General features: G+C 45.1%; 1 protein-coding gene and 1 long non-coding RNA gene across 2 annotated transcripts in view; one reads left to right on the forward strand and one right to left on the reverse strand.

Moving 5' to 3' along the window:
* gcat (glycine C-acetyltransferase) overlaps nt 1-21,492 on the reverse strand; it is a 28,880-nt gene extending 7,388 nt beyond the window's left edge. The window contains exons 1-7 of the mRNA XM_072271736.1: nt 21,263-21,492; nt 11,340-11,470; nt 10,613-10,714; nt 7,893-8,039; nt 5,205-5,359; nt 4,242-4,324; nt 241-412 (exon numbers count right to left, since the gene is read on the reverse strand). Coding sequence (XP_072127837.1) covers nt 241-412; nt 4,242-4,324; nt 5,205-5,359; nt 7,893-8,039; nt 10,613-10,714; nt 11,340-11,470; nt 21,263-21,458 — 986 coding nt within the window. The 5' untranslated portion in view covers nt 21,459-21,492. The remainder of the gene's footprint in view (nt 1-240; nt 413-4,241; nt 4,325-5,204; nt 5,360-7,892; nt 8,040-10,612; nt 10,715-11,339; nt 11,471-21,262) is intronic.
* LOC140204862 (uncharacterized) lies at nt 3,845-10,362 on the forward strand. Its single transcript, XR_011887715.1, has 3 exons — nt 3,845-3,984; nt 9,588-9,674; nt 9,780-10,362. It is a non-coding gene; the product is annotated as an uncharacterized lncRNA (long non-coding RNA).
* Nucleotides 21,493-21,781: the final 289 nt, after the last annotated feature.

Raw genomic sequence — 21,781 nt, forward strand, 5'->3', positions numbered from 1 at the left:
CATCTGCAGGATGGAAAAGATAGGAACCATGGTCCTCGAGGAACGTTGTTTCGTTTTTACTGTGTACTGTACCAGCAGTTATGGTTGAAATGACAATAAAAGCAACTTGAAACTTGAAACTTGAAACCAGATTTATCCGGGAATAAGAGTCTTCCTTTCACCTGCAGGAACCACAAGCAAATGACCTGGCAAGTTAACCACAATTGAGACAGAGGTCAACTGGGAAGGCATGACACCTACCGCCTGGTCTTTGATGCCATGGTTTGGGCAATTGTGTTACTGTCCATCAGGAGGTCCAGAGCTTTGGAGGCACATCCGACCACAGGAGGAGGCAGGGTGTTGGAGAAGAGGTAGGGCCGGGAGCGCTGACGCAGCAGGTCAACAACAGCCTTGGGCCCTGTGGTGTATCCACCTTCAAAAAAAAGGGAATGGTTCAGGTCATGATGCAGCCACAATAGGACTGTCAACCCACTAATCCAATGACCAGTCTGAGAATTCTCCAGTCTAGACCCTCTCACCTGCAAGCATCTGCCCTAGAAGCAGCTGTATTTCCTCATTTTCTTTTGAAAGCTATTTTTGCCCTTTCTCTGCCCTTTTATGCAATGCATTGCAAACCCAAGCTAAAAGCAACAAAGCAAATAATTACAAACACGAGGAATTCTGCAGATGCTGGAAATTCCAGCAACACACATCAAAGTTGCTGGTGAATGCAGCAGGCCAGGCAGCATCTCTAGGAAGAGGTACAGTTGACGTTTCGGGCCGAGACTCTTCGTCAGGACTAACTGAAGGAAGAGCTACTAAGAGATTTGAAAGAGGGAGGGGGAGATCCAAAATGATGGGAGAAGACAGGAGGGGGAGGAATGGAGCCAAGAGCTGGACAGGTGATTGGCAAAAGGGATATGTGAGGATCATGAGACAGGAGGCCCGGGGAGAAGGAAGGCGGGGGGAACCCAGAGGATGGGCAAGGGGTATAGTGAGAGGGACAGAAAAAGGAGAGAGAGAGAGAGAGAAAGAATGTGTGTATATATAAATAAATAACGGATGGGGTACGAGGGGAAAGTGGGGCATTAGCGGAAGTTAGAGAAGTCAATATTCATGCCATCAGGTTGGAGGCTACCCAGGCGGAATATAAGGTGTTGTTCCTCCAACCTGAGTGTGGCTTCATCTTTACAGTAGAGGAGGCCGTAGACATGTCAGAATGGGAATGGGACATGGAATTAAAATGTGCGGCCACTGGGAGATCCTGCCAAGCAAAGTTACTTTGTTCATCATTTTAAATCTATGTCCCTTGACTGCAATCCCTAGCACAAGCTTGAGTGAACCCAAAAGAACCCAGTCATTCACACCAGCACGAAGAGGCTCCTCACAGTTCCCTGTGGTAGCGGGACCATGTCGACTCTACCGTCTGCTGCTCCTCGGCCTGGTGGGACTGTCCCAGCGAGGGGGAAGACAAGGTGTGGATGCTCACCAGCCAGAATCAGTTGGTAACGATGTTCGAGCTGCCATTCAGTAACAGAGTGCCGCAAACGCGGCACGGGAATCACTTAGGGCAGGTGCAGGAGTCCATCTTCTGAACGGACAAGACTTTCACCCCAGTTATCCAGCAGAACTTACCTCTCCCAGCAGAGCAGAGTTGGGAACCTGCTCTGCTTATGAACACTGCACAGGAGGGGGAGGAAAAGAGCCGTTGCTGGCCACTGGATCTGTGACACGCACTGAATCTAATTCCACTGGCCAACAGCACTCTTGGGACCCGGGATGTTCTGTGTACACACTAACTACAGTGGCATGGCAACTAGGTGACACTCAAAGGTAGAAGTGACAGGCTGACAGAGGACAAATTTACCACTCCCCATGACATCACCCAGACTGACCAGGTTGAATGGGCAAGGACTGTGGCAGATAGAATAGAAATGGAAAGGAAAATGAATGGGGCAGAAAAGAAAGTAAAATGGAGGACTGTGTTAGAGAGTTAGATTGATCATGGAGTAGGTTAGAGTCTGAACAACATTGTGGGCTACAGGGCCTGTACTATGCTGTACCATTCTATGGTCTAGTACGTTCAAAGGTTCACTTTGTTATCAAAGTAGGAAGGGTGATTGATAAGTTCGTAGCCTAGGGTAGAAGCAGTCAATTTTAGAAAACTTAGCACATTTATTTTTCCTACATTTATACACTTAGTCCAGCGGTCATGGAGCATACGGATCCCTTCTTTGTAGAAGTGGTCCACAGCAGGGGTGATTGATACGTTTGTGGCCTAAGGTAGAAGGAGATGAGTTATTAACTTCAAACTTTGCGTCTTCACTCAGAGTTGAACTGCACGTGCACGTAACAAAAGCTGTATAACTCATCGCCTTCTACCCAAGGCCACGAACTTATCAATCACCTCTGCTGTGGACCACCTGGAGGTCCAAGGTGCTCTTGTTACATGCACATGCAGTTCAACTCTTTGAGTGATAATGCAGAAAGTTTGAAGTTAATAACTGATCTCCTTCCACCTTAGGCTACAAACTTATCAATTACCCCTACTGTGGACCACTTCTGGAGGTCCAAGATGCCGACTTCTACAAAAAGATCCGTATGCTCCATGACTGCTGGACTAAGTGTGTACATGTAGAAGGGGACTATGTTGAAAAATAAATATGCTAGGTTTTCTAAAATTGACTCCTTCTACCTTAGGCCACAAACTTATCAATCACTCCTTGTATGTACGCAGAATACAACTCTGAGATTAGTCTTCTCTAGATAGCCACAAAATACAGAAAAACCATGGAAGTCCTTGAAAGAAAAGAAGTCTTCAACCATTAAACCCCCCCACCGCTGTACGAAAAAGAAAAAGGGACAAAACTCACAAACCCCCACCCCCCGTACAAAAGCTAACAGATGCCCACCTGGACACAGCAGTTCTGAAAGTGTGAGGTTATCCACTTCCAGGAAGAAAAAAATAGAAAAGTAGGATATTTTTAAATGGTGAGAGATTGAAACTGGTTTCAGTCAGAGGGACTAGGTGTCCTCACATGCACACTGAAAGTTAACTTGCAGATAGAACAGAGGACTAGGAAGTTGAACTGTATATTACCCTTACTGCTAAAGGATTTTGCATGAGGAACAAAATCGTGCTCCAGTTACAATGGACTCCGGTGAGACCATGGATTGAATAACTTGTATAGGTCTGGTCTTTCTTCAGAGAGAATACACTTGTGATAGAGGAGTACAAAGAAGGAATTCTGGGATGGAGTCTTGTCCCATGAGGAAAGATTAAGCAGATCACATTTAAGACTACAACATTCCACGGGTGCATGATGATACTTCACCTGGCTGGGTGCTCATAACATGGGGTCAGCCACTCAGAACTGAAGTGAGTAATTTCTTCTCCTGGTGAGTAGTAATCAGCGGTCGCACCCCAGAAGCTCAGTATATTCCAGAGATCGACTGATAGTTGCATTTTAAGAAAAGTGTGGGATTTGGGGTTAATAGAGCGGTGCTGCAACACACACAAAACTCAGCAGGTCAGGCAGCAACTATGGTGGGGAATCTACGGCAGTCCGGTCCAAAACGTTGACCGTTTATTCCCCTCCATAGATGCTGTCTGACCTGCAGAGTTCCTCCAGCACATTGTGCGTGTTGCTTGATATTTTTAGCATTTGCAGAATCTCTTGGGGCTGCGAGAAAAGGATAAGACACCGTCGTATCGAATCGGGAAGCAGATGGGTGGGGCACCATTTATGGAGGATTTGGAGCTTAGAGAGAGGCCGCTGAGTACAGCTGGTCAATGCTGATGTTGCACCATCTGTCCCCACCCACCCAACTTTACATCACTGACTTCATGCCCTGCCCTCCCTTTAGCTCATCCCAACAGAATAGCCTTCTATTCCTCCTTCCCTGGCATCCATATCTGGTAATCTCCTTAAATAAACCTTTACCACTCCCTGTGATAAAGAAAGTCTGTACCACTGTGAGTATTGAGAAGCCACTACTGGACTGGTGAGTAATTATTTACTTTCCCTACCCCTTTGTCAAATTCTGTCTTGAAGAATTCAGCCAAGCCTAGTGATTAGTTTCAATAGGTTTAGACTTAGAAATGGCAGAATGCTGATAACCCTTCCTGCATCTTTTCCAGCTCCTTGATATAATGAGAGGCTGGATACATGCAGTATTCCGTATGATCTCACCATGGTCTGAAATTAATTTAAAACACAATGCCTCTGCTCTTCAGTTGTGTCCCTGGCCCAGGCACTCACCTGCTGCTCCACCCAGCGCCTTCCCGAGAGTGGAGTTGACGATGTGAACACGCTCCATCACTCCCAGCAGCTCATCAGTGCCCCTGTCACAGAAAACAGAACAAAATTTCACTCAGTCACACTGCTCTTAGTTTACAGGAAGCATCTGAATGCCTGATTGACGTTGTGAAACGGGAGCAGTGGTGAGAAGGTGAATGCGACGTACGCTACAGAGATGGAAACAGAACACACTTACTTTGAGGAGGTTTACAAAGACATTAGGATAGATAAGGTGAATGATCACAGACTTTTCTCAGGGAGGGAAGGAATCCAACACTGGAGGGCAGATTTAAGCTGAGAGGGGACAGACTTAAAGGGGACTCAAGGGGAAGTTTTCCACACAGGGAGTGGCTGGTATATGGAATGAGCTGTCAGAGGTGATGATAGAGAAGGCTACAATGATAATGCTTTAAAAGGCACATCAAGAGATACATGGATAGGAAGGGCCTTAAAAGATATGTTCCACATTCAGGCAAATGGCACTAGTTTAGATAGTCATCTTGGTCAGCAAGGAAGAGTTTCCATTCTGTATAGCTCTATGATTCTATTGTCTTTGGTGATTAAGTCCAGACCTGATAATGCCAATGGTTTTCTTCAGTGTAGCAAGTTTTCTCTGTGAGGGAGAAGATTAAGGAGTCCTTGGACAGTCAGGTTAGGGTACTGCTTTCTGGCCTGTTCCCATGGCAACTTCAGTATAATACCCCTGAAGTTTTCCACAACCCCACTCAAGTCATATGTATCAGTAATAAAGGCACCAGCCAGTATCCTCTACCAACGAAGACATTACCATTATTCAGCCAATGGCCACATTCAGGCTGGTACAGTACACCAGCTTAAGTTAATTATGTTAGGCACACCAAACACCTAATCCGCTCCTCCCCAGACACATCAGCAAATGGCTTGCCACAAGGCAGGGCTCCATACCGTCCATTGGGTCCCAAGAACCCAGTGGCATGACATTCGTCAATGAAGACCAGGGCGTTGTATTTCTCTGACAGGTCACAAATTTCTTTAAGTGGAGCCACATCGCCATCCATTGAGAAAACCCCATCCGTAACAATCAGTCGGATCCGGTATTTCTGGAAGAGAGTTTACAGTATGGAAACAGATCATTCAACTCAACTGGGCCAAGCACACCTGATCCACACACAGCTGCCTACCCCTCCACATCGCACCATATGCACCTCTCCTGCGACTACACTCAGCTCCCCTGTAAATGGGTACATTATTCAGTCCTTCTGGTAACAACTTGACACCATTTTGCTTGCTTTAATTGACTGAACTTAATAGGCAGAAGATTAGAGTGGAGTGGAGGAAAATTTTCACCTGAAGTAGGGTTCTGGAAGGGCAAAGGAGGCAGAAACTCTTTATATTTAATGTGTACCTGGATAAGCAACTTAGATCCTACAAGACACCATGTAAATGGAAACCTATTCCACTCCTTCACAATTCTTTGGTTAAAGAAGTTTCTCCTGAACTTTCAGCTGGATTTATACTTTACAGACACTGATAATGGCTGCTCCTACAAGTAGAAACTTCCTCTGAATCTAAACCTCCTCCAAGTGCTAACTTAAAGCCTTCATCTCGTGATTCCTTTATTTACTCCAGACCCCACTTCCCAGTTTCCTGAAATACAAGATGTTTCAGGTGTGCTTTTACTGATTAATCTTTCCGCACCCTTTTCAGTTTCAATGTCATTGTTAAGACTATGAGGAACAAAACTATTCACAGAGGAAATGATGAAAGGGCAGGGAAGACCGATCAGGTCAGGAGTTCTGGGCAAGGGTTGCAATGAGACAGAACCAACAACTTTGGTTTCCTTACAGAGTAACGTGGAGCTCCAAGACAGAGTGGAACACGGTTTAAAATGTTAGTAGCGTCATAGAAGGGAAATGGGCCCCTTGCCCACTGAATTCACGTTGGCCATCAAGCTCCCATTCCTGCTGACAGCTTATTCCACGTCTCACCACCCTCTGATTGAAGAAGCTCTCCCTCATGTCCCCTTAAACATTTCACCCTTCATCCTTAACCCATGACATCCAGTTCTAGTCTCACCCAACCACAGTGGAAAAAGCCTACTTAATATACTCTATCTATACCCCTCATAATTTTGTACACCTCTGTCAAATCTTCCCTTACTCTCCTACACTCCAGTGAGTGATAGACATCCGTTAATCTCGCGAGACCATGGATTAGCGCCTTGGAAGGTTTCCAGGGCGCAGGCCTGGGCAAGGTTGTATGGAAGACCGGCAGTTGCCCATGCTGCAAGTCTCTCCTCTCCACGCCACCGATGTTGTCCAAGGGAAGGGCACTAGGGTCGATACAGCTTGGCACCGTGTCGTCGCAGAGCAATGTGGGGTTAAGTGTCTTGCTCAAGGACACAACAGGCTGCCTCAGCTGAGGCGCGAACTAGCGACTTTCAGATCACTAGACCGACGCCTTAACTGCTTGGCCACGCGCCACACTACCAGCGAATGAAGTCCTAACCTATTTAACCTTTCCCTATAACTTGGGTCCTCAAGTCCCAGCAACATACATAGGGCTAGAAATTATTCTACACTGTTCTGAGGCCTTCCTGAACTTCTAGAATTGATGCTCATACTGCCGTCAGGTTAGGAGGAAAACCAGTGGGCTCCCATCCTCTACTGGGTGGTCTCCTGCAGCATCAGCTCTCTGGTATTGTCCTCACTAGTGCACTCAAGTTAACTTCCCCAGACAGCAGTCACATCTGTAGGGAGCTCGCAGTCTGGGACCCACAACCATCATGAATATTGTACAGCACGTTGGAGCCACATCTTGCAGCTGGGTAACAGCCACGGGAGAAGCACTGCGGCACAGCGATGGGGCTATTGGTAAATGTACAGCAGAGAGCATTCTGACTGGTTCAACAACCAAGAGGCTCACTTTCCAGGACTCTCTACAGCGCACGTACTCAGTGTTATTTTTATTCGCACCGTTCATCTTAGTGTGCCAACGGCCTTTGTCAAATTTTGTTTATGTATAGCTTATTTGCGAAATTTTATTGTAATGCTTTTTCCTTGTAAAGGCTTGCAAGAAATTGTCGACACTGTGGGCTGCCCAACACAATCCTCACCGATCTGATTTGACACAAACAATGCATTTCACTGTCTGTAAAAAATGTACATGTGACAAATAGAGCTAACGTTTTATCTTTTCTTTTCTACAGCCTTGGCATCATCCTTAAAGTGCCTAATAATGTCTAAACTTGGAGCACAGCTACCTTGTATCTGTACGCCACACCTTGAATAAATCTAAAACATTCCTGTACACATTCCACCTGTATCAGCACCTTCAACTATCTGTAAACATGAACGTGATACATCGAAACTAAGTGGTTCATTTGTCACCATTTGTTCCACAGACACACACGTAGAGCATGTGACAGTACAGTGCAGGAATAGGTCCTTCAGCCCACAGGCTCTGTGCCAACCTTGATGCCTGTCCAAAATAGAGCACCTGGGGGTAATGCGTAGTCACGTAACTCCATGCAGAGAGCACTTATAGTCAGAATAAAACCCGGGCACCGGAGCTGTCGGACAGCTGCACTACCCACTGTGCCACCCAGTACAAGCAGACCTCAGCTGAGTGTACCTGAGCTTCCTTCAGCTTGGCCTCCAGGTCGCCGAGGTTCAGGTGTTTGTAACGGTACTTGTTGGCCTTGCACAGCCTGACCCCGTCGATGATCGAGGCATGGTTCAGCTCGTCAGAGAGAATCGCATCGTCAGGAGTCAACATGGCCTGCAGGAGGCAAGAGGACAGAAGGGGAGCTTGTGTTAGGCTTACTTCAACATTGTTTTCAACCGCATCCCATCTCCCCATTTCTCTCTCTCTCTCTCTTCTGCCCAATAGTCAGCTGCGACAACCCCCCCCCCCGCCCACAATGTAGCGGCCAAGATTCTGACTGCTCACATGCACAGTTCCAGCTATCAAAGGACATATTCCTCAAGGAAGGAGATCCCACAGGACTTGATGGGTGATGCTTTTTATAAGCCTGTAACCAATGAATTTATATGCTTAAAGCCAATAAAAGTAAAAGATTACAATCCCAGGGTGAGGTTAATGTATGTTTGAACAAGTCCAACCACCTCATTTTTCAAAATACTGCAATTTCACCTAGAACAGGATTAGAATGTAAATGAACAATAGACTGGAAAAGCAATAGCAGTTCTCAATAACACTGGGATCACTTTTACTCCCAGCAATACAAATCCAATTCCCATTTGTAGGTACTTGTTGAATCTGCTCCTGCTCTTTCAGATGAACGATCATAGAAATTTGGCACTTAACAGAAACTGTTCTCATCTTCTACCATCCCTGCATTGTTATTCTGTACACCAGCTAGCTTAAAAATATTAACTAGCTACCTGCCTACTTGCCGCAAGAAATGGCTCACTTTGGCACTGGTGAGAGCCACACAGGTTCAGAGAGGCCGTCAGAGACAGAACAATCAGTGGGATGCGCTGCCGAGGTGGTGGTAGATGCAGACATACAGGGGACATTTAAGAGATTTTTAGATAGGCACACGAATGAAAAAAAAAACGGAGGGCTACGTAGGAGGGAAGGATTAGATTGATCTTACAGTAAGTTTTATGGGCACATGGTAGCATAGTGGTTAGCACAATGCTTTACAATTCCAGCGAACCGGGTACAAATCCCACCGTTGCCTGCAAGGAGATTGTATGTTATCCCCATGACTGTGTGGGTTTCCTCCCACAGTCCAATGACATACTGATTGGTAGGTTAATTGCCATTGTAAATTGTCCCGTGGTTAGACTAGGGTTAAATCAGTAGTCGTTGGGCAGTGTGGCTCGAAGGGCTAGAAGGCACTATTACATGCTGTATTTTAATAACAATATGATAATAATAATAATAATAGGGACATTTAAGAGACTCTTAAGATAGGCACATGAATGAAAGAAAATTGGGCTATGTGGAAGGGAAGGATTAGATTGATCTTAAAGTTAAAAGGTCAGCACAATACAAGGGCCAAAGGGCCTATATTGAACTATTTTATGTTCTATGTTCTAATCAAATATCTGCACAAGATGAAGTAGCATGGGGCTTCAAGTAGGGATAATGAGTTAACTAAGCACTGTCCTGCACAAGGCCATGTAGAGGCAGCTTCTCAGTCTCAAACCCAGAAACGCCTGGAAACACTCAGATCAGGTAGCATCTAAGGAGGGAGAAGCAATTAATATCTTAGGCCGGAATCCTTTGTGAGGATTGTGATAGAGACAAAAACAAGTTCGTTTTAAAACTAAAACAGAAAATGGTTGAAATACTCAGCAGGTCAGCCACGTCTGTGGGAAGAGAAACAGAGATGACGTTTCAGGTTGCGGACCCTTTGCCAGAACCGGGAAGGAGACAAAAGAGGTGAGAACTCTCTTAAATTAAGTTAGTTTTCAGTGTCTCAGTTTGTCTGCTCAGCTGCTATTGCGCTTCAGATGCATGCAAACTCAACTGATTGCCATATTCTAGGATAAAGTGTGTCCAACCTGCACAACTGAAAATAAAAACAGCGGGAGGAGAGGGAAGCAGCGCGCCGCATGTGCGCAGCCCTCCGGTGAAAAATTATATCGTATCCGTTAAATAGGGGCCATGGACAATTCTGATTTGATGGAGAATGGACGTGAAAGCACAGAGGAACATCTGAAAAAATTTCTGAAACGCTCATTTGCTGCTGTTGTTACTGTGTGGTTGGGAATCTTTCAGAGGGAAGGCCTCAAAATCCCCGGCTTTGCCTGCTGTTGGCGACCGAGATGGACGTCGAATTGTTCGGACAGAGATGGCACTCAATACTCGATGCCGGAGAGCTGATCAGAGCTCAAAGTTTTCGGATGACTTAGAGTCAGACCGTGGTTGGGTATAGCAAGGAGAGTTTTTCTTCCTTCTCCCGTCTGCGTGAGATGTGGGACATTTGAGAGACTTTGAACTTTTACTGTACTCATGGACTTCTTCATCAAGTTATGGTATTGTTGCACTGTTGTAACTATATGTTATAATTATGTGGTTTTGTTAGTTTTTTCAGTCTTGGTCTGTCCTGTGTTTTGTGATATCACACCGGAGGAAATATTGTATCATTTCTTAATGCATGCATTACTAAATGACAATAAAAGAGGACTGCATGTCTTCATAATCTAAATCTAAAAATCCACCCCAGCAGTTGACTTAGATTAATAATTTGTCTCAGCTTGCGATCACAAATTTCTCCAAATGGACCTCAGAAAAGCAGAAAACTCACTCTTCAGCAGGTTATATCACTACAAAAGGTTTCAACATAAAATAGCGTATTTAGATGGTATATATCCCACCTCAAAAATCCCAGCATTGGCATCAAAACAGCTAGCATAGAGAATGGCATCTTCCCGCTTGTGAAACTTAGCAATCTTGGCCTCGAGGTTCTTATGCAAGTTCTAGGGATAGAAATACAGAGAAAGAGGGAGAATGGTTAGTTCTCTCTCCACCTTCATTCTTCCTCTGGTGAAAACATTCCCCAGGTTCCTGCTTTGTGGGAGATGCAAGGCCTCATGGGTCAATGGGGGGAATGGGCATCCATGCTGAAAGTGGGACAAAGAGGGAGGATAGAGGAGAATTTGGAATGGTAAAGTTGGAGGGAAGGAAAGGAATAGGTAAAGGGTGGGAAGAGGTGATGGGGAGGGAAGGAGATGAATATCTGGGATGGATAGGAAGGGAAAGGGGGAATCTGGGAAGTGTTCAAGATTGGAAGAAAAGGAGAGATGACTTGGGAGAAGGGAAATAAGAGAAGGAAAAAGGAAGATGTGTCCTAGATGGGTGACAGAAGAGGGCGCACACATACATCAAAGCTGAAAGGTTGGTGTGACATGATACTTGCAGGGCGACGCTGATCTGGTGATTTCCAACAACTAGCTTATTGTCCAAGGGCCAGATTAAGAACTTCGGATCACTCAGCTCAATACTGGTGGACTGGAAGGCTTGCACTGGGTTGATCATGACATTGGGACTGTGGAGTTAAGTCCAATAACATCACTTTAATGCTAAATGCTCTCTTGGACTAACCTGAGTGCCACAAATGAATCGGACAGAACTTAGACCGGCTCCGTACTGATCCAGGGCTTCGATTCCTGCCTGTATCACTGCAGGGTGGCTGGAAAGGCCCAGGTAGTTGTTCGCACAGAAATTCAGAATCGCTATGGAAGGAGAGCAATTGGAATCGGTGATTAATAGTGGGCACACAATAGTACACTGTCTGATCATTCCCTGGAGGTTCTATCACCACAATCCCCCATCTGAGCGTGTTTCAGTTCAAGTAACCAACAGGGTTTGCCCTCTGTGACCTTCCCAAATGCCAGAGCTTTGCTGATAACACAACAAGCCCTCTGACTGGGACTTCTTCATCTCCCACCAATCACAGCTACAAATAATTAGCCATTTATATATGCACCAACAACTGCTGCCCCTTGCTATACCCCTGCTCCCCAGCCACTGACTATTCAACAAGCACTGCCCTCAATGACTGCTAGCCCTCTATAAGTATTACTCCCTGACAACCCCTCAACCTAGGCAGGAATACAAGAACAAGCAAACAAGAGTGGGAGCCCCTCGAGCCTAACCCACCTTTCAACATGATCATGGCTGACCTATGCTGGCCTCAACTCCTTTTCCGTGCCAGTTCTCTGTAAGCTTCCATTCCATTATCTTGCCAATATTTATCCATCTCCCTTTTAAATATATCGAATAATCTGACCTTCACCACCCTTGGGCAGAGAATTCCAGAAATTCACTACCCTCTCAAGAGAAGACATTCCTGTACCTCTCAGTTTTAAATTTCCAGATTCTCATTCTGCAGTAATGCCTTCCAGTTCATGAATTTCCCCGTAAGTGAGAACTTCTCAACACCTAACCTGTCAAGCCCTCTTAGGACACAAACATGAGGAATTCTGCAGATGCTGGAAATTCAAGCAACACACATCAAAGATGCTGCCTGGCCTGCTGAGTTCGCCAGCAATTTTGATGTGTGAAGCCCTCTTAGGATCTCGGATGTTTGAATAAGATCACCCCTCATTCTTCAAAACTTATAGGAACAAGGACCCAGACTGTCTAACTTCTTTTGATTTGGCAACCTACTCATCCCAGGAATTAGCTTGATGTATTTTTCTTGCGACTACCTCCAACACTACTGTATCTTTCTGTAGGGAAGGGGATGAAAATTGTCCAAATGTGGTCTCACCAATGCCCTGTACAACTAACAAAACATCACCATCCTTGAAATCCAACCCCTATCCATACAGGCCAGTTCCCTTCTTAGCTACTGTTGGACTTGCCTGTTATTATTTTGCGACTCATGCACCAGAACACCTCGACCCCTTTGAACTTTACTCAATGGAGAAAGTGTACAAATAGGATAATGATCTGCCTTTTGATTCCTCTTACTGAAGTGTAGGGTCGTTCGTGCACCTTCCAACATTCAGCACTATTTGCCAGGTTTTCACCTGATCACTCTATCTATCTATACCCTGCTACTGTCTCATGATGTCCTCATCACATGACCTATCACATATTTCCATTTCATTGACAAACTTGGAAATCTTAACACTTCCTTCCTCCTCTTACGCAAACACTGAACAACTGAGGCCAAGAACTGGTCCCTGGGATACTCTTAGTTACATCCCTTCAGCCTGAAAAGAATCAGAATCAGGTTTGTTATCACTGACGTATGTCATGAAAATTGTTCTTTTGTGGAAGCAGTACAATGTGAGGCAATATTACTGTAAGTTACAATAAAAATAAATTAATTAATGTGAAAGACGAATAGTGATGCCAGAAGAGAAGCTGCTCCTAAAACATTGATTGTGTGGGTCTCCAAGCTCCTGTACCTCATCCTTAATGGCAGTAATGAGAAGAGGGGCATGTCCTGGTTGCTGAATGTCCTCAGTGATGGATACCCCTTTTTTGAGACATCAATTGATGGTGATGAATCAGCATGAGACTGAAAATCTGGCTGAGTGGTGCCTTAACAACAATCTTTTACTCAACATCAGCAAGATCAAGGAGCTGATTGTTGACTTCAGGAAGTAGAAACCAGGGTTCCATGGGCCACCTCGCCATAAGGTCCCAGGAGGAGAGGGTCAGCAACTTTAAATTCCTCGGTGTTATTATTTTAGAGAACCAGTCCTGGGCCTCGCTCGCAAGTGCAATTACAAAGACAGTATTGCCGTACCTCTACTTCCTTAGGAGTTTGTGCAGATTCAGCATGACATCTAAAACTTTGATCAACTTCTATAAATGTGAGGTGGAGAGTATATTGACTGGCCACATCACAGCATGGTATGGAAATACCAACACCCTTGAATGGAAAATCCTACAAAAAGTAGTGGATACGGCCCAGTCCATTACAGGTAAAGCCCTCTTCTCGCTGCTGCCATCAGGAAGGTTGTACAGGAGCCTCAGGACTCACACCACCAGCTTCAGAACAGTTACTATCCCTCAACCATTAGGCTCTTGAACCAAAGGGGATAATTTCACTTGCCTCATCATTGAAATGTTCCCAAACAAATCATCATCATCATCAGGTGCCATGCCCAGTCTGAGCTTTGACTGCCATGGCCCACACACTCCTGTTTCGGGTCAAGTGGATCAATTCATTGGTATTCATTTCCAGTTCTCTGGCTGCTGCCTCCATCGTCATTTGTCTTTGTCTTCCTCTTGCTGTCTCCCCTTCAATCTTTCCGATAATTACCGTGCATTCTAACTCCTCTTTCCTAATCACATGTCCAGTAAAGTTACATTGCCTTTTCATGATCTCATACATTATTTCTCTTTCTGTGTTTGCTCTGTTCATGACATCCTCGTTAGATATTCCTTTCGTCCATGATATTCTTTGCATCCTCCTCAAAAACCACATCTCTGTTGCTACAATTCGTTTTCTCATGTTACTAGATATTGTCCAACATTCTGAGCCATATAACATAACTGGATAAACGTAACATTTCAGTGCTCTGAGGCGGGTTGTCACGCCTGGTTTAGTATTGGTCAGTATACTCTTCATTCTCGTAAAGGTGTCTTTTGCCATCCCTATTCTTCTTTTAATGTCCATGTCACACCTGCCATCTGATGTCACCCAGCTTCCTAAGTAGCAGAATTTCTGTACTTGTTTTATGTCTTCCCCGTTTATTCTCAGCCTGCAGATAGGATTCTCCTTCTTTTTGGATATCACCATACATTCTGTCTTTTTGCAATTGATAGATAGACCCATTTGTGCACTTTCTTCAACAATTATATCAATTAAGTTTTGTAGTTCTTTCTCCATACTTGCAATTAACACAGTGTCATCTGCATATCTGAAATTATTGATGTTTTCACCGCCAACTTTGATTCCCAAGATGTCTCTTATTTTTTGTAATATTGTTTCACTGTACACGTTAAATAAATCAGGGGAGAAAACACACCCTTGCCTAACACCTCTCTTGATTTTCATAAACTGACTCACTTCTCCATCTATTCTTACAGCGACAGTTTGTTCCCAGTAAAGATTTCTAATTAGGCGGAGGTCTTTCGAATCTAGATCAAGAGTTTTCTGTAGTATTTCAAATAACTTATTGTTCTTCACTTTATCAAATGTTTTTGTGTAGTCGATAAAACAATCTTTTTGCACTTGAATAGCTCGTTCTGATAGTATCCTTAACATCAATATTGCGTTTCTTGTACCTTTGTCTTTCACAAAACCACATTGTTCCTTGCCTATTTCAACTTGTATCTTACTTTTAGCTCTTGTCATCAAAATTCTTAAAAGTATCTTGGTGATATGACTCATTAAACTTATGGTCCTATGTGATTCACATTCTACTGCTCCAGGTTTCTTAGGAAGAGTGATAAATACTGATTTTTTCATCTCTTCTGGTATTATTCCAGTCTCATAAATCCCAAACAAATAGACTCACTTCAAAGATTCTTCATCTCACGTTATCGATATTTAGTGATTATTTCTTTATTTTTGTATTTGCATAGTTTGTTGTCTTTTGCACAGTGGTTGAACACCCAAGCTGATATAGTCTTTCATTCATTCTATACTTGTTACTTGTCTATAGATTCATTGAGTATTCCCGAAAGATAATAAGCCTCAGGGTTGTACATGGTGACATAATAATAACGGTACTTTAACCTTTGACCCTTTTGAAGATGTCCTCGATGGTGGGGAGGTTTAGTGCCCGTGATGGAGTTGACAGCCCTCTGCAGCCTCTTCTGATCCTGTGCACTGGAGTCCCCCATGCTAGCTGGTGTTTCAATCAGTCAGAATGCTCTACCATATATCTGTAGACGTTTGCAAGATTCTTCAGTGACATACCAAGCCTCCTCAGACTGCTAATGGCAGACCCGCTAATTCCAATTCTGTTTTCTACAAGACAGACAGTTTCGAAACCACACCAACACACACCCTCCCATACCTCGGGCTCATAACCTGGGCACCGGCCTCATATGTGTCACTTTGTCAAATGCCTTTTGGAAAGCTAAATACACCCTATTGTTGGATTAGAATCCAGACAGTTGCTTTATTGTGGTTTTTTTCCCTTGTAGTTTTAAGTTCCTTTACACTTGTTTACATGTTTGCAAAACCACCTATTCATAAACTTTTTAATTTTTTAGCAGTTAACTTGCTTCTATAGTTGCGTTGTTCCTGCAGAAGTATAGACCCAAATGAACTATACAAACTGGTCCAGTCAGTACCCGTTAACCAGGTTTCTTAACCAGTCCAGAATGGTTACTAGAGTAAAATGAAAGCATAGTTGAGGTTCCTTTGTTAGTCTGTGCGTATATATTACATACACACACCTTCCTACTGTAATTTACAGTATTACTTATTGCAATGTACTGCAGCCACATAACAACATCACGACATATGCCAGTGGCAATAAACCCGATTCTAATTCTGATAACAAATGGGTCCATAAACAAATGGCAATTTGGAAAGGGCACTGTGGAGGAACAGGACCAGTGAAAACTGGGCACGAGGAGAAGCAGTATTCATGTAATCTAGATATGCTGCTTAAACAGAGTCAAATTGTGAAAATTGCTTCCCAGGAAACAACAAGTGGAGATTCAGAATGGAGATGCAAAGGGAGACATTTAAATAAGGGATTGGAAAGATGGAGGAATGAAACTCTGGAACATAGACAGTAAAAGATGCTGGGCACTTCGATGGACAGAAACGTGTGAAACATTCCTACTGACAGGTGGACTAGAGGAGGACAGGGAGGCAGGCATGAAAAATTTACTTCATATTCCAATATACAGTTGTAGTCATATCACATATCACACATTCAACAAATTCTAGCTCCCTATATCTCTATTTAGGGAGATACAGGGTCAGAGCCGTCTCTATTTCCTGAGGAGACTGAGGTCCTTTAACATCTGCCGGACGATGCTGAGGATGTTCTATGAGTCTGTGGTGGCCAGTGCTATCATGTTTGCTGTTGTGTGCTGAGGCAGCAGGCTGAGGGTAGCAGACACCAACTGAATCAACAAACTCATTCGTAAGGCCAGTGATGTTGTGGGGATGGAACTGGACTCTCTGACGGTGGTGTCTGAGAAGAGGATGCTGTCCAAGTTGCATGCCATCTTGGTCAATGTCTCCCATCCACTACATAATGTACTGGTTGGGCACAGGAGTACATTCAGCCAGAGACTCATTCCACCGAGATGCAACACAGAGCGTCATAGGAAGTCATTCCTGCCTGTGGCCATCAAACTTTACAACTCCTCCCTTGGAGGGTCAGACACCCTGAGCCAATAGGCTGGTCCTGGACTTATTTCCTGGCATAATTTACTTTTTACTATTTAACTATTTATGGTTTATTACTATTTATTATTTATGGTGCAACTGTAACGAAAACCAATTTCCCCCGGGATCAATAAAGTATGACTATGACTAGCTCCTGATCAGATTCTCTGCTTCTGACTCTCACCAGCTTACCCCCAAATTCCACTACAGCCCATCCCCTGGGAACGAACAGGTCCCGTATTTACAGACGTCCATCAGTTTGTCTGTAACTCAGTAAACACAAAAATCACTCAATATGGTAACTATACATTAACAGTACTGTAACGAGTGACATCAAAAACACGCAGGGCTGATAAGAAAGAAAATACTAAAAGCAGACATAGAAAAAATTACACCTGCTGTTTGTAGGAACAAATGCATATTAAAACTTTTATATTTAATAACATTAAGGGGGCAGCTTCTTCAGTAGAAATGTCCGTAAGTTGGCTGTTGATAGCACTGGGACAGCCTGTATTCTAATGTGCTCCATGTCAGCCTCCCAGCCTCCATCCAACCCCTCCCTTGACCTGCACCATACCAGCCACCAAGTGCCCCATTTAGCAACGCCCTCCAATACCTCATTACTCCCTGGCTCTAACCTCCTGCAGCCCGTTATACAACCCAACAGGAGCCCTGCAATTCACCACAAGCATCAAGAGGAGAGCACCTCACTTGGAAACTATAATTTCCTTCACTCTTAGGCCGTGTCTTCAGCAGCCTTGGCCTTAAGAGATTCAAATGTGCCAATGAAACCTTGAACAGTTGATCTGGCACAGATGCAAAGCACATTGTAGTAAAGTTCCTCAGCTGGATTAGGGAAGCGGAAAGGATAGGCCTCCTGATCCGGTTCGCCAGCCAGCAAAAATGAAGTTGAGAATGGATTTAAAAGTGACACAGTAGTAACAAGACTATCAGCAGACTATATTCTTCAATAACGAGTCTACTGGAAGACCATATCTTTCTATAGGAAGTCTCTCAGCAGAACACACAGTTGAAGTCAGAAGTTTACATACACCTTGGACAAATACATTTAAACTCAGTTTTTCACAATTCCTGACATTTAATCCTAGGAAATATTCCCTGTCTTAGGTCACTTAGGATCACTACTTTATTTTAAGAATGTGAAATATCAGATTAATAGTAGAGAGAATGACTTATTTCAGCTTTTATTTCTTTCATCACTTTCCCAGTGGGTCAAAGTTTACATACACTTTGTTAGTATTTGGTAGCATTGCCTTTAAATTGTTTAACGTGGGTCAAACATTTTGGGTAGCCTTCCACAAGCTTCTCACAGTAAGTTGCTGGAATTTTGTTCCATTCCTCCAGACAGAACTCCTGTAACTGAGTCAGGTTTGTAGGCCTCCTTGCTCGCACACGCTTTTTCGGTTCTGCCCACAAATTTTCTATCGGATTGAGGTCAGGGCTTTGTGATGGCCACTCCAATACCTTGACTTTGTTGTCCTTAAGCAATTTTGCCACAACTTTGGAGGTATGCTTGGGGTCATTGTCCATTTGGAAGACCCATTTGCGACCGAGCTTTAACTTCTTGGCTGATGTCTTGAGATGTTGCTTCAATATATCCACATAACTTTCCTTCCTCATGATACCATCTATTTTGTGAAGTGCACCAGTCCCTCCTGCAGCAAAGCACCCCCACAACATGATGCTGCCACCCCCACAACATGATGCTGCCACCCCCATGCTTCACGGTTGGGATGGTGTTCTTCGGCTTGCAAGCTTCACCCTTTTTCCTCCAAACATAACGATGGTCATTATGCCAAACAGTTCAATTTTTGTTTTCTTTCTCCCTAGGCCTCCTGTCCCATGATCCTCACCCTTCTCCAGCCTTGTATCCCTTTAGCCAATCAACTTTCTAGCTCCTAGCTTCATCCCTCCCCCTCCTGGCTTCTCCTATCATTTCAGATCTCCCCCCCCACTCCAACTTCCAAATCTCTTACTATCTTGTCTTTCAGTTAGTCTTGACGAAGGGTCTCAGCCCGAAATGTCGACTGTACTTCTTCCTATAGATGCTGCTGGGCCTGCTGCGTTCCACCAGCATTTTGTGTGTGTCACTAGGATATTAGTCTCCCTCCATCTCAGGTGCAAACTGTCCCTTCTGTATAGGTCCCACCTTCCCTGGAAGACAGCCCAATGATCCAAAAATCTTATGCACCCCTCCCCCACACCAACTCCGTAGCCACGTATTAAACTGTATAATCTTCATAGTTCTGGCCTCACTGGCACATAGCATGGGTAGCAATCCTGAGATTACAACCCTGGAGGTCCTGCCCTTTAACTTAGCACCTGACCCCCTGAACTCCCTATGCAGAAGCTCGTCACTTGTCTTACCCATGTCATTGGTACCTACCTAATGGACCATGACTTCTGGCTGTTCACTCTCCCACTTAAGAATGTTGATGACTCGATCCCAGCTATCGCAGGCCCTGGAGGCAACATGTCATCCTAGAATCTCATTCTTGCCCACAAACCTCCTGTTCGTCTGTCTCCCCAACTTCCCGTCACCACAGCGTGCCTCTTCTCCCCCTTCCCTTCTGCATCACAGAGGCAGACCCAGTGCCAGAGACCCGACTACTGTGACCTTCCCACTGGGTCATCCCCCCGACAGAATCCAAAGTGATATACCTGTTGTTGAGCAGGATGGCCACAGGAGTACTCTGCACTGGCTCCTTAACCCGTTTCCCCTTTCTGACTGTCACCCAGTTTCCTGTGTCCTGCACCTTCGGTGTAGCTACCTCTCTATATGTCCTATCACCCCTCCAGCCTCCCGAATGATCCGGAGAAAGAACAGGTAAGTGAGGCATTTTAGATAAAACTCCCAGCAGTTAGTTCAACAGCACCAACTCTGGTGAGGTTGACACCAGGATTACTAACCTAAGCCCTGTTCTACCATTACAATGAAAGGTCAGGTTGAGTTTGATGATAAACTTGATTGTCACCAAGTCTAGAACATTCAGGTCTATCAACACTCCAAAATTGACAGCAAACCCCATCATACTATCCAGTACAATCTTGCTGTCCTTCTACCAACCAAGGGAAAACTGGAAAGGCTATAAACAACTGAAAAAAAACACAAGGCCTTGGAGACGGACAGATTTCTTGCTGACCTCTGAAACTTGGTGGAAAGGAATTTTGGTTACTAATTCACAACTTCATCTCTCGGATCAGGGAAGAGAAGGACCATATGCTGTATACACCACTTTATTAAATTCCACTGAGTGTATGCTCGTGGTCTTTTGCTGCTGTAGACCATCCATTTCAAAGTTCAACATGTCGTGCATTTCAGAGATGTTCTTCTGCACACCACTGTGGTTATTTAAATTACTGTTGCCTTCCTGTAAACTTGAACCAGTCTAGACCAGGGGATCCCAATCTAGGGTCCATGGGCACCTCGGTTGATGGTAGGGGTCCATGGCATGAAAATGGTTGAGACCCCCAACACACACACAATCTAGGTGAAGGATCTTGAGCTGAAATATCAGCTGTCCATTTCCCTGCATCGACTCTGCTGGACCTACTGAGCTTTATATATTGCTTCAGAATCCAGCACCCGCAATCTCTTGTATCAAGAGACCAATGCCTCATTAGGCAAGGGGTCTGTGGACTCCATGTTGGGAATCCCTGCCCTCACCCTTCTCTCCTTGGTGTGTGCATCTCCCACTGTGGAGTGGAGCTAATGAGAACCTCCACTCCAGAACCTAGACACCCCAACCTCGATCATCAAGCCGCAGCACACTGAAAGGGGCTATGCAAAGCAAGTTATCTTCAGCCTGTGAGATACCCAGCAGCGTCCCCTGTGTAGTAATGATTAAGCTCCATCAAATGGAACCAGAACCAAGACCCTGGAGGGGCAATACTCCTGTCTATGATAATACCCACCCGAAAACAGTCCGCTGTAAGCCTTATCCACATACTCTCCCCAGACCTTCTGTCCTGGCCTCGGGGCTCTGCAACCCCAAATCCCAGCCTCCAGCCCCGGGGCCTGAAAACAACCGGCCCCAGACCTATAGAATATCTTACCTTTACTTCCTCTCCCCGGTACCCAGTCCCGCAAGCCCCACGCCCCCCTCTCCGAGCCTCGCCCACCCCCAAATGTCCACTCCCCCCTTGTAGGTCCCGTTCCCTCCACCCCCGCTGTCGGGCCTACCTCCCTCGCTGCCCTGCACATTGATGTGCGGCCCTTGCCGGGAGGTGATGACTCGCTCGTTCTTCCAGGTGCCCGCCCCGCGGATGCGCTCTAGCTCGGCCTCCAGCACCGCATTGAGCTGCACCAGGGCACTGCTGGCCCGGCCGATGCCGGAGAGCCGGCGAGCCGCCGCCGCCACAACCCTCCACGACAACATGACAACCCAGAGACCCAGGCCAGGAGGGGCGGGGCTAATGTTATCATCGGAGGGGCGGGTGACCAACATCCAATCACTGAGAGGGGCGTCGGTCGGGGCGTAGCTTTACTTCACCAATCAGAACCGAGGGCAGATCTTTTAAAGGGACAGCTGCAGACGACATAAAACAAGTACAGAACTTCTGCAACTCAGGCAGCTGGGTGACATCAGATGGCAGGTGCGACATGGACATCAAAAGAAGAATAGGGATGGCAAAAGACACCTTTACGATAATGAAGAGTATACTGACCAATACTAAACTAGGCATGACAACCCGCCTCAGA

The sequence above is a fragment of the Mobula birostris genome, chromosome 11 (genome assembly GCF_030028105.1).
Source record: "Mobula birostris isolate sMobBir1 chromosome 11, sMobBir1.hap1, whole genome shotgun sequence".
Taxonomy (NCBI): Eukaryota; Metazoa; Chordata; class Chondrichthyes; order Myliobatiformes; family Myliobatidae; genus Mobula; species Mobula birostris.